Genomic DNA, 13,596 nt, shown 5'->3' on the forward strand with positions numbered 1-13,596 from the left:
GTATCCAAATATTACTAGAGCCCACATAATACTACAATTCAGTTCCCAAATAATAGCACCATGCTTCACTAAATAATACTGGGTGTCTTCAGTTGTGTAATACTGTTTGCTAAAGCTCTCCTTAGGGGGGGGGGGGGGGGTGACATCTTGTGCAGCTGCATAGGGCACATCACTTACCCCCACTGAAGGGACACCAGTGGCCCCAGTGCTTGTACCCCTGATCCTACACTTGGTGCCCAAACCTATGAACAGGATGCAGAGGTATTGCCTAGTTTATTGACTCTCTCGCAGTATTATTGGTACACATAGTATTATTTCTGCACGATATAGTACAAGATCAGGTCGATAGAACAGGGTACCATCCAACCATGGTATCTACAATGAATTGTTACTTTTACTTGCCATATCTGTCGTTTCCCTTCTGATTGTTTCCATTTCACATTATTGTTACTATTGTTATTTATAAAACAAGACACATTGTTTACTGTAAGTGTAGCACCAGCGCTGCCATTAGGGCGTCTCCGCCGCCAGGTGGCGCTGCGTGCACTGTTCCTCTGCGCTGTTTTCCCTGCAGAGAGTTTGGAAAGTGACAAGTGAAGGGGGTTGAGAAAGTTTGGAGAGAAGGAGGCAGAGAGTAGAAGCAGCTCCGACCTCTCAGAGCCCTCCGGAAAGGAGGAAAATCTTTGGCTCCATAAACTTCACCAGCAGAGAGGAGGTGTGCAGCCCCAGGAGCTCTGCAAGCTGCCCAGACCCAAGCAGGGGCATCCCAGGGGCAACAGGGACCCTGAATCAAGGCTCTGCAGAGGATTTATAGCAGAATCACAGGGATGTACCCGGGCAGGGAGAAGCGGGGATGCCCCTGGTCCTCACTATTCATCATTGTTTTGCTTGACATTGGCATGGGGAGACACTGGACTCAAGGTAAGACTTGCACCCTTATGTTTTCAGGGAATGGGGGATGGGGATATAATGTGATGCCAGTGTCTGGGATAAAGGTGACTTACATTCCACAGTCTATGTCTGGAAAATCTCACACAAGGGGTCAGTCATATGATGGGGGCTGCTGGTCACTCACATGGTAGTGGACTGTCCTTTATCCATTCATATGATAAGACAATAGGGGGGGGGGGTATACATAGAAGTGGAATGTCCTATATTAAAGGGGTCATTGATGATTGGACATGTGGGGGGGGGGGGTCATTCACATATTAAAGTGTCCTATAATAAAGGGGTCAGTCATATGAGAGGACATGTGGGGGTCACTTACATATACAGTAGAAGTGAAATGTCCTATATTAAAGGATTTGAGGCGAGGGGGGGGGGGGGTCATTAACATATAAAAGTGAAATGTCCTATATTAAAGGGATCATCAAGGAGGCAGTCATATGATAGGACATAGAGGGGGGGGGGTCACTTACATGTAGAAGTGAAATGTCCTATATTAAAGGGATCATTTATGAATAGACATGTGGGGGGTCATTGACATATAGAAGTGGGCAGTCCTATATTAAAAGTCAGTCATATAACATGTGGGGGGCACTTACATATGGAAGTAGAACGTCCTTTATTAGAGGGGTCAGTCATATGAAAGGACACATAGGGGGTGCGATAGAGATCGATCTATCGATCGATCGATCTATCTATCTATCTATCTATCTATCTATCTATCTATCTATCTATCTATCTATCTCATATCTATCTATCTATCCATCTATCGCATATTTATCTCTATCTAGCTTCTATGTATCTATCTATCTAGGAGAGTCCCATATAAAAGGTGTCAGTCATATGATAGGACACAGAAGTGGACGGTCCTATAATAAAGGGGTCCTTTACATGTACATGTTGACATTAAAAGCTCAGCCATATTATCGGACACTCACATATAGTAATGGCAGTCCTGTATTAAATATTTTTTTTTTTAGGGGGATCACTAACATATAGAAGTACATGGTGTATTATTAAAGGGGCCCGTCATATGTTAGGACGTGTATTGGAGGGGTCACTTATTCACATGTAGGAGTGGGCAATGTGTGTGTGATGTAATGATATGTTATAAATAGAGATGGACAGACTGATCTGCCCTATCTGCTGATTCACCCCCTCAACCCATAACACACAATGAGTGAATATATTGATGTGTTCTGTCTAGAGGTGGCCATTATATATGTATTATGATTCACATGTTAACTAGTTACGACCTGGACTCCAAACCATAGAAGTTTTGATTTTTTTTGATGAGTTGATACATATGTAATAATGTTGCGACTGATTAGCCACGCCCTTAAAACAAATGGAGGCGCCATACTTTGACAAGACTTTCGTCACACATAGATTTTTTTTCTGGCATTTTAAAATGCATGGGAAAAAAAAAACTAATTTCAATACGCCAGCAGTTTTTAAAACATATAAGTATTTTTTATGGCTTTTTTACTGCCGTTTTTTTATTTAGTGTCATTTTGTACATTCATCTTTTATGACTTTGTTTGAAATCCTATAGAGAAGCCTATGGAAAAAGACATCAGAAAAATGACATACCCTGAGCTTGCTGCGTTTTAGGAAAAACGCCAATGAGCACAAAAACGCAACAAAAATGGCACAAACCAAAACGCAGTGTATGTATTTCATGTCATATTTGACTATAGACGTTAATGTAACATCTGGCCAGTCTAAAAAACCGCAACCAAAAAACGCAACAAAACGATGTGTGTGAATCGGTTCTGACCGCCGTATATTCTGACAACTTTTTTCTCGTCCATCTGTCTGCTGCAAGTTATTTTTTATTTGCTTTATCATACATGGTGAAAGACACCAAGTCCCTGTGTCCTGGGGGTCCAGGAGGTACAAGCGCCCAGACACCTCCTTACAGCAGCAGATATTTATAATAGTCCATGTGCTTTTCATCTGCTCCAGTCTGAATGGTGACAGAGACAGATAGAGGTGCGGGTATCCTGCGCAGGCCGGTTGTCAGCAGGAACGCAGGCGATAACCCATCAGGGATACATTGCGGCTTTTTCATTTGTCAGTCGGTTAATGAGGAGGGCTATGAATGTGCTGAAGTTGACCCCATTATAATACAAAGATAATGGGGCACTCGTAGGTCTGGGGGAAAAGCTAATACGAAAATCTTGGGTATTTCTTCTGTCCCCCACAGGGGGTAAAGAGGCACAAAGAGCCCTTATGACCCCAGCTGGGTTGGCCTTTGAAGGCTGTTGCATTAATCTGCATGAGTTGACAGGGCATGGCCTGCTGTCCGGGGCCTGAGGGGTTAAACATGATACACTTGCTAACACACTAAACCAAGGCAGGCATAACCTGGGGGTCGCAGCTTGCCATATAAGTTCCCAGCATGCCATGCCCGCTGCTCAATGTAATGCACACCCAAGTCCTGGAGTTGTCTTCCTCTCTATGTATCTGCTTCTGGGAAAGTTGGGTGACAACCAATATGGCCGGCATTGCAATTCGCTCCAGGGTTGCCACAGCAATATGTGCCGGCGTCTGTCATTGCATTGACTGCTGGGGTGCCATTACCTGTACCGTAGAGGTTGTCACCCAACTTTTCTAGTTTCCTCAATCAGAAATGCAGGAAATCATCCCCCAGTCTCAGATCACTGCAGGACTTGGCAGTTTTACCATTCAGAAGTCTGGAAAAGCCGACTGACAGGAGCTGTAATGGCAGCCATAATGGTTGTCACCCAACTTTCCAGAAACAGAGCATTAGAATAGATAGAAGACGACCCCCAGACATGATTACATTATCATTTATTTAGATTTTAGACAATATTGCTGCGCCCCCTAGAGAGCGCCTTGGAGTCTCCGCACAGATCGCCCCCCATTCCCAAACATAGAGCACAATTTATGTTATCGGATTGTCCATGTGCTAAGCTGTATGACTACACTAAGCTCCATGTTTATGAGACGTCAGTGTAAAATACACACCAGGTGATTGATCGCAGCCGAATCCCGCAGCTCCGCCATGTTCCTTTTTCTGTATTTGGGGTTTATGAAGAAATTGATGATTTTTCTTCTTTAGGAGATAAGTTATCTGGGCAGATACTGTGTGAATGGCAGAACACACAGCGGCCGCCGCTTATCTGTCTACTTCTAAACCAATGACCTTTGATTAATGGCCATATCAATAGTAATGAGTCGCCCTCTGATATCTGGAATAATTTTAGAAACTGACCCTTAACGCCACTGTGCCGAGCAATGGTGGGAACAACTCAAGCAGAACTCCAGCAAATATTTCATCTCTATATTATAGTCCACCCCTTCCCCATGTACCTGAAATGCCTCCTGTGCATTATCATCATCATTGTAATTACGGTATTATTATTATTACTATTATTATTATTTGTTTCTTTATAACAATGCATTCTTTGGATTATTGCATAGCAACAGCCTATTTAGTGACCACCTTCTCTGTACTTCGGTTTTAGCGTAATGTAGTAGTCACCATGCTAGAGGGGGCAGTACATGATTGAGTACAAAATAATCAGGCACAGATAGTACTGTCTTCTTGCCTCTCACTATAAATGACGTGTGCATGGATAGTACTTCCTACAAGCAAATAATGTAGACACAAATAATACTGCCAGATAGTACTGCCTCTCTATCTCTGTAAATGATGTAGGTACAGATAGTACTGCCTCCCTGTCTCTCCATGTAAATGATGTAGGTACAGATAGTACTGCCTCCCTGTCTCTCCATATAAATGTAGGTACAGATAGTACTGCCTCCCTGTCTCTCCATATAAATGATGTAGGTCAGATAGTACTGCCTCCCTGTCTCTCCATATAAATGATGTAGGTACAGATAGTACTGCCTTCTTGCCTCTCACTATAAATGACGTTTTCATGGATAGTACTTCCTACAAGCAAATAATGTAGACACAAATAATACTGCCAGATAGTACTGCCTCTCTATCTCTGTAAATGATGTAGGTACAGATAGTGCTGCCTCCCTGTCTGTCCATATAAATGTAGGTACATATAGTACTGCCTCCCTGTCTCTCCCTGTAAGGCTGCGTTCACATCTGCATCAGGGCTCCGTTCCAACGGAGCTTTCTGTCGGTACGGAGCCCTGACTGACACAAACGGAAACTAGAGGTTTCCGTTTCCATTACCATTGATTTCAATGGTGATGGATCCGGTTCAAATGGCTTCCGTTTGTCTCCGTTGTGCACGGGTTCCGTCGTTTTGACGCAATCAATAGCATAGTCGACTACGGTATTCATAGGTATTCATGTAGGTACAGATTAGGGGTGAGGAACCTCTGGCCTGCAGGCCGTAGAAGGCCCCGCGAGATTGTTTGGTCTGGCCTGACCTCACTCAGACCAAACTGCCGTCGCGTCGTTCGCTTCTTTGCTCCGGCCACCCTACTCACTCTACATTTAGGAGCAGGAGGAGGGCGAACGGAGTCAAGTATGGCGGCGGCAGCGGTCTGTGTGAGGTCTGTACGTGACGGCCCAAGGGTGGACCAGTCCGGAAACCTGACCTCACATCAGTGATGTGAGTTCAGGTGACCGGACTGGTCCACTCCCGTCACCGTATGCACCGACCCCATTCTTACCGCCGGTGCCCCCGTGGTTTTTGTGCTACAAGATGTTACAAACGTGACAGGACCTATTTTAGAGGAGAACACAAAGTCAGGGCTTTTCCCATTTGAGACGTTTATGGCATATCCACAGGATATGTCATAAATGTCAGATAGATGCGGGTTCCACCTCTGGGACCTGCACCTATCTCTAGAACGGGGCCCCCTAAACCCCATTCTACTTCTCTGTGTTCCGGCTGATTTATGACCATGAAGAAGAAAACAGCGTAGCTCTCTGAGCTACGCTGTTTCTCTAAGTCCCATAGAACTGAACGGTAGTTACGGAAACAGCGCAGCTTGCATTCTACGCTGCTTCTGTATCTACCATTCACTACTATGGGAGTTACGGAAACAGCGAAGCTCAGCGAGCTACGCTGTTTTTTTCTTCATGGTCGGAAATCAGCCGCAACACAGAGAGGTAGAACGGGGTTTAGGGGGCCTCGTTCTAGAGATAGGTGAATCTATCTGATATTCTAGACATAGGGTGGATCCTGTGGATATGCCATAAATGTCCTTGATGTGAAAACCCATCTCAAGTAAGTGAGTCGGAACAACTTACTGCTGCGAGTTCTTTTCAAAACTTACCAAAGTTTCGACCCCTCCAGACTGAGCGACGCAGTAGCAACATCATCAATACCGGCGAACATCACACGCCTCACCAAAGAGAAGCAGATCCAGACATCACATTAGGGGGGAGTTAATTAAATGTTTGACCAAATATTGCAGGCTAATTTTTAAGTTTATAATTTTGGACGGCCCGTGAATTTTGTACGGCCCCCCACCCCTGGTATAGATAGTACTACCTCTGCTTCTCTCCCTGTAAATGATGTAGGTACAGATAGTACTGCCTCCCTGTAAATTATGTAAGTACATATAGTACTGCCTCCCTGTTTTTCCCTGCAAATTATGTAGGTACAGATAGTATTGCCTCCCTGTAAAAGATGTAAGCACAGATAGTACTGCCTCCCTGTCTCTCCCTGTAAATAATGTAGGTACAGATATTACTGCCTCCCTGTCTCTCCCTGTAAATGATGTAGGTACAGATATTACTGCCTCCCTGTCTCTCCCTTTAAATGATCTATAAATATGGTTTATTTTATTCAGTTTTGGCTGCTATTAAGCCCTGCTGAATTAGGACATGGCTACAATCAGTGACATCTTCCCCCATGCTTTACACTACAGTTTTGTTTGTTCAGTTTGTCTCTCTGTGTATATGCACAAGCTCACCATAATCTCAGTGGGAAATCAAGACTATCAGGTAATTGGGGAACATAGGGAGATAGAGTGTAATCTTTCATGCAAATTTTGTGTTAATATATAAACGAATTACTTTATTTTGCTACAAAACAATATTTACCCACGTATATGTTCTGTATAATTCTCAAAGCACAAACGGTATGGTATAAAGGGTCACTAAACCTTCAATTTCAAATTTGGTGTCCAGTTTAATTCAATCTACTGTACCCTGTTATCAGCCATTTCCTATTGGCCAGAGGTGACTGGTCCTTAATAGGATGATTGCCAGTATGTCCAGTATAACCCTTGCCATCCCATGATCACTACATTATGTCACATATCCCCAGTGCTGAGATTCTCTAGAGACATTTACATCTATAGGTGAGACTGATATCAGCCGCTCCTCTTATAACACCGCTGCGCGGCTGTCTTTAGGTGTACCGCCCCTTTAAGCTGGTTTATTATAATCGCTGTAACCTCTGTATGGGGCAGAGATAGATTAAATGTAAAAAACCCCAGATTTTTATGGTCGTTCCCAGGGCTGAGCTGTGAATTCTGATGGACATTGCTTAATGTGACACCTCAGGGTTGGGTCGTCACCCAGACTTGGGTATTTGTTTGGATGGGACACTACAAAGAACTGTGTCTGCTCTCAGCGTAATCTAATTTAATGAGGTTTAGTTGGATTGAGCAAATATTAGGAGCAGCTGGTGCAATCCGGCAGATAAAAGAGACGTCTAATTATCGCTCATTAATACCTGCTGATAATCTCAGGTGCTGGAGTACAACTATAGCGCAGAGAAATCCATACGTCAGCACATGGAGATGTCTCTGCTTAATTACCAGACCCAGACTGCAATAAAACCGCTAAATACCTTCATTATACATCTGTACATCATACTGCAGGGGACGCCGCCAGAAAAATAACATACCTTGCTGTTAGGGTCTATTCACACATCGCGATTTAGGTGCGGTTAGAACTGCATTGTCAAAACACATCCAAAAACCGCATGCATTTTTACAGCGATTTGATGCATTTTTCAATGCGGTTTCAGTAAATAATGCATCCGCATCGAAAAACGCACCAAATTGCGGTAGAAATGCATGCGGTTTTCAGATGCGTTTTTTTAAATGTGGTTCTTTTCACATCTTAATGGCAACGTGTGAATGGACCCATGGGAAGCTTGGTTTTAATAGAGATGTCCTGCATGACAAATATTACAATCGCAAGGGTCCAGGACGCTGAGATATGTGGTGCTGTTTGCAGATTCCTCTTGCTGTGGTCACTTGTACTCACTTCTTCCCCCACGTATTCAACATAGGGCAGTTTTCAGTCCTCAAGACAATCTGCAGGTGGTGGTCACCTCTTTTCTATTGCACCCGTTACTCCACCATTAATAGGCCTGCTTCATGCAGAGACCAAACTTCTACCCTAGTAGCAAACTGATCCCTTATATATAGGAACTGTATGGTACTATTATGTAGGCACTGTATGGTACTATTATGTAGGCACTGTATGAGACTATTCTGTAGGCACTGTATGGTACTATTATGTAGGCACTTTCTGGTACTATTATGTAGGCACTGTATGGTACTATTATGTAGGCACTGTATGGGACTATACTGTAGGCACTGTATGGTACTATTATGTAGGCTCTGTATGGTACTATTATGTGGGCTCTGTATGGGACTATTCTGTAGGCACTGTATGGTACTCTTATGTAGGCTCTGTATGGTACTATTATGTAGGCTCTGTATGGTACTATTATGTAGGCTCTGTATGGTACTATTATGTAGGCTCTGTATGGTACTATTATGTAGGCTCTGTATAATACTATTATGTAGGCTCTGTATGGGACTATTATGTACGCTCTGTATGGTAGTATTATGTAGGCACTGTATGGGACTATTATGTAGGCTCTGTATGGTACTATTATGTAGGCTCTGTATGGGACTATTATGTAGGCTCTGTATGGTACTATTATGTAGGCTCTGTATGGTACTATTATGTAGGCTCTGTATGGTACTATTATGCAGCCAATCTATGGTATTATTATGTAGGCACTGTATGGTATTATTATATAGGCTCTGTATGGTACTATTATGTACGCTCTGTATGGTAGTATTATGTAGGCACTGTATGATACTATTATGTAGGCACTTTCTGGTACTATTATGAAGGGAATGTATGGTACTATTTTGTAGGCACTGTATGGTATTATTATGTAGGCTCTGTATGGTACTATTATATAGGCACTATATGGTACTATTTTGTAGGCTCTGTATGGTACTATTATGTAGGCACTGTCTGGTACTATTATGTAGGCACTCTATGGTATTATTATGTAGGCACTGTATGGTGTTATTATATAGGCTCTGTATGGCACTATTATGTACGCTCTGTATGGTACTATTATGTAGGCACTTTCTGGTACTATTATGTAGGCACTGTATGGTACTATTTTGTAGGCACTGTATGGTACTATTATGTAGGCTCTGTATGGTACTATTATGTAGGCTCTGTATGGTACTATTATGTAGGCTCTGTATGGTACTATTTTGTAGGCTCTGTATGGTACTATTATGTAGGCTCTGTATGGTACTATTATGTAGGCTCTGTATGGTACTATTATGTAGGCACTGTATGGTGTTATTATATAGGCTCTGTATGGCACTATTATGTAGGCTCTGTATGGTACTATTATGTAGGCACTTTCTGGTACTATTATGTAGGCTCTGTATGGTACTATTTTGTAGGCTCTGTATGGCACTATTATGTACGCTCTGTATGGTACTATTATGTAGGCACTTTCTGGTACTATTATGTAGGCTCTGTATGGTACTATTTTGTAGGCTCTGTATGGTACTATTATATATGCTCTGTATGGCACTATTATGTGGGCTCTGTGAGGTGGTATAATGTTTTTCACAGTATAACGGGGGCACACATGTTTTCACCAGTTTAATTTGGCTCCAATGGCAATTCTACTACAAACTTTAGTTATAAACTGTCTTCATAGTTTGTTACAATGTATCAGTGCATGTAAAATGTTTCAGTCTGGAGTCCAGGCTGTTCAACTCACATAGCATTAACTAGACTGGATGCAATTGTAGCAAATTCTCAGTTGTTAGAAGTACAAGGGTAGTTTGTGTTTCATACAGAAGTACAAGTGTGGAATGTTCCCATTCACTGACTGCAAGTAAAGATCTTGAAACACAAAAGTTGCAGAACTTTTCATTATACATTCATTTTCATAAAACCCCAAACCCTTTCAAAACGCATCGTGTGTATGGGATTTTTTTAAAAGGTGAAATGTTTATTTTGGCGGGTGCGGGTGGCGGTGGCGTTCATCATAGCATTGACGTGTGAATATCCCCTTTATCAATGGGGACAATATCAGATCATGTTTCCATTACAATCATTGTATGGCTGCTACTCCAGCACTCGGATACGTCTGTGGATTATGGGTGGGTCCGGGGTCCGGGGATGAAGCGGATCTGGCGCGTTCCTCGGGAGGCGGCTGACGAGTGCCATGCGTCCTATAACACAGACTGAACGAAAGAAACACATTTTGCTCGCCGCATGTCAAATATTACTAAATAAACAAAGACTTGAGACAGAACAATTCCCCCCTTTATGTATGCAGTCCGCCTGTATGTTTCCCTGTCCTATGTTGTGTCTCACTCACAGGCCGTCCTGCTCTGTTTTTCCATTTAAATGGACCTGAAGTTCCCCGCAAACTGTAAAAATAAACTTCTGCGTTGCCTCATTGCCGGTGAAACACAATAGTATTTTGTATTCACGTCTTTGTCGCCATTAGGAGATCTCGTCATCGTCGTTGGGTAGGTCAGATTGCTTATGGTTGGGGCTTTTGTAACTATTGTGGGACTACAAGTACCAGCATGTCAGTTGGCAGTACATGATGGGACTGATATTTCAACCATAGCCATATAGCCTCGTTCTTGGTCACAGATTAATTAGAACATTAGGGGGGATTTAATAAAGGGGTTACCGTATTTTGTTTCTGAGTTAAAGGAGAGTTAATGAGGGGTCCTTTGCTTGGGACCTCCATGAATGAGCTGTAGTGAAGAGCAGCAAAGAGCGTCTCTCTCTCTCTCTCTCTCTGGAGGACCTGGCCCGTCTGTACATCACATGGACAGCCAATTAATTTCATGTAATTCTTCATTTCCCCTGTGGTGGCGCTGCAGGGAAATTGAACAGGCCACAGATTACAACTGATCGCTGGTGGTTCCATCACTGGCATATGCTGTGATCAGCTTATTATTGTGGACCGTTCTAACCAGGGAATACACTGGCAATTGTCATTCATACATAAACATTACTTCTCGATTTTACCGATTTCAACTATATCCTCCACAGTCTGTTGGGTCACCCAGAAATTAGTGGAAAAAAATTCAACCAATACTCAGTGAAGTTGCGGTAATAGCCGATAGGTTTGTAATGTCTATGGCCGGTCCTGTTTGGTATGTCGGTCCTATGGAGAAGCTATGTTGACAGTAGGACCCTCATTGGGGGGGGGGGGTGGAGGGGCCGCAGTACAGTCAGCGCTTGTGAGATAGAACACGCCACTTTTATTTACATATATATATTATTTAATCTATCAGCGAAGCTGCAGTTTTATCCAATAGTAAAGTAAGCAGGTCAAGGGTCAAAAACCTCTGATAACCTTTGGGGGATTCCATCACTTAATCGTATATTTTCTCAGCAAAACTGGCGTTAAATGCACCTTGTGATATTTGTAAAAGTTTTGAAACACAAAGTTGAAGGAACAATCACAAGACAGATACATTTTATCTAGAGCAGGGTCAGAGTGGGCGGGGCATGACACAGGGATTCATAAAACACAAAAGAGAGGATCTATGTGTCAGGCCCCGCCCCCTCAATCTCTGTTCATTTTTGCCTGGGAAATTATTTTAATAAATTTTGATCAGCTGGTTTACATAAAGTTTCCCAGATCATTGGTCCTTGAAGAGCCAATCAAGAAGCAGAATCTAGTACCCCCCCCCCCAATGACTTTTCATCTGTGCTGAATGGCCCAGAGGGCTCACAGTGGGGAGGGGCCTATGTGGTAAGGCATTTTGCTGCTCCGAAGTTGGCACTTCGGTAGACCATTTAGTGAGTGCCATTGTGCGCTCTCGTCGTTCGATGTTAGGGTATCTATATGCTGTAGGGTAATGGACGTTTATCCTGGTAACCGGAAACCCTTTTATATTTGCTAAAAGAAATAGGTAGAAACAAATTAAGATATTTAGGTTCAGAATTCCATTTGGGTCGTTTGTGGACATTTCATTATAAAATGGCCACTAGGTGGCAGTATTCTGTAACTGTTTATAAAGTTAATATGCTTAAAAAAGGATTCATATGTTCTGGAAATTTATATTGCAACTTGACCGTCCACTCTTACACACAATTTCTAAAATCATGTTGGAATTGGGGTCTCATGAGGTTTAAAGGCACAGTACGGCTATTGCACGTGGGCGTGTAACATTGTCTCCGGTAATTGAATAGCTGCAGCCACACAATTACACGTAACATATAATTTATTATTTTACAAGCTGAACCTGGGCCTAAAAGCGTTGTTTTAAGAAAAGCGAAATTACAGGAAACTCCTAAGTAGGAGGACGTAAGCAGCTGCGGGAATACAGATCCCTTAATGAGTTAATGTCCCTATTAAGCGCAGACACAAAGCTTTTTATCATTAGGACGGTATTACACGGACCCGCAGAGATCCCGGGACTCTTCCTAGTTATTATAAACCTCCTACATTCTCTTCCCGAAGGCGTGTTGTTTTCTAAGGCTTTAGGGTCGGGGCAACCAAAGGCCAGAGGAAAAAATCTGCTGCGGATTGTAATATTGAGCTCACAGAATTATCTGCCGTTTTCTAAATGAACTTTAGGTCTGTATTGCTCCTACTGAGGAACTACAAATCCCAGTATACCGAAGTGTAGCTATGGGGGAGGGGGGCACAGGTAGCAATTGCAGCCGGACCCTCGTGCATGAAGGGGCCCAAAGGCCCCCTACCATATAGGTAGACACTAGTATTATAAATGGCACATGGTGGGGGGTCTGGTTAGGCCCCATGCACACGACCGCATTTTCATCCATCCGCAAATATTGTACGCAAATACGGATCCGTAGTCATCCACAAATACGGTCCGTAGTTCTTCTGTATTTACGGATCCGCAAAAAAAAACAGGGAGGATTCTTGGTTACTCCCCTGGCGTCGCATAGCAACGCTTCCGCAATTATGGACGGCTACGGATGCACATCCATAGCCATCCGGAATTGCGGAAGCGCCCATAGACTTCTATGGGGAGTTTGTGGCGTAATTACTGACAAGAATAGGACATGTTCTATCATTTGCGGATCATTTCTACAGCACGGACACCCATCCGTAAAAATACGGAAAGGTGTCCGTAGCCCATAGAAATGAATGGGTCCGTCATTACGTGTGAAAAATAGGGCCTCATTTATAGTCATCTGTAAATCATCTGCATATACGGAAGGATGTCCGTAAAGCATCCGTATTTACGGATTCGCAAAAAGGAGAAAACCACGAATGATGTGCAACATCTGCAAACCCGGCGTCGCGTAGCAACGCTTTTGTAATTACGGAGGACTACACATCCATAGCCGTCCGTAATTACGGGAGCGCTCATAGGCTTCTATGTGGAATCCATGCTGTAAAAAGGACGTGTTCTATCATTTCTATGGCACGGACACCCATCCGTAAAAACGCGGAA

General features: G+C 43.1%; 1 protein-coding gene across 2 annotated transcripts in view; it reads left to right on the forward strand.

The window, feature by feature from the left end:
- Positions 1 to 656: 656 nt before the first annotated feature.
- The window catches only part of ROR1 (receptor tyrosine kinase like orphan receptor 1), a 211,800-nt gene continuing 198,860 nt past the window's right edge, over positions 657 to 13,596 (forward strand). For both annotated transcript variants that reach the window (XM_075832085.1, XM_075832086.1), the window contains exon 1: positions 657 to 921. In XM_075832085.1, coding sequence (XP_075688200.1) covers positions 828 to 921 — 94 coding nt within the window. In that variant the 5' untranslated portion in view covers positions 657 to 827. The remainder of the gene's footprint in view (positions 922 to 13,596) is intronic.

The sequence above is a fragment of the Rhinoderma darwinii genome, chromosome 7, assembly GCF_050947455.1.
Source record: "Rhinoderma darwinii isolate aRhiDar2 chromosome 7, aRhiDar2.hap1, whole genome shotgun sequence".
In the NCBI taxonomy this organism is placed as follows: domain Eukaryota; kingdom Metazoa; phylum Chordata; class Amphibia; order Anura; family Rhinodermatidae; genus Rhinoderma; species Rhinoderma darwinii.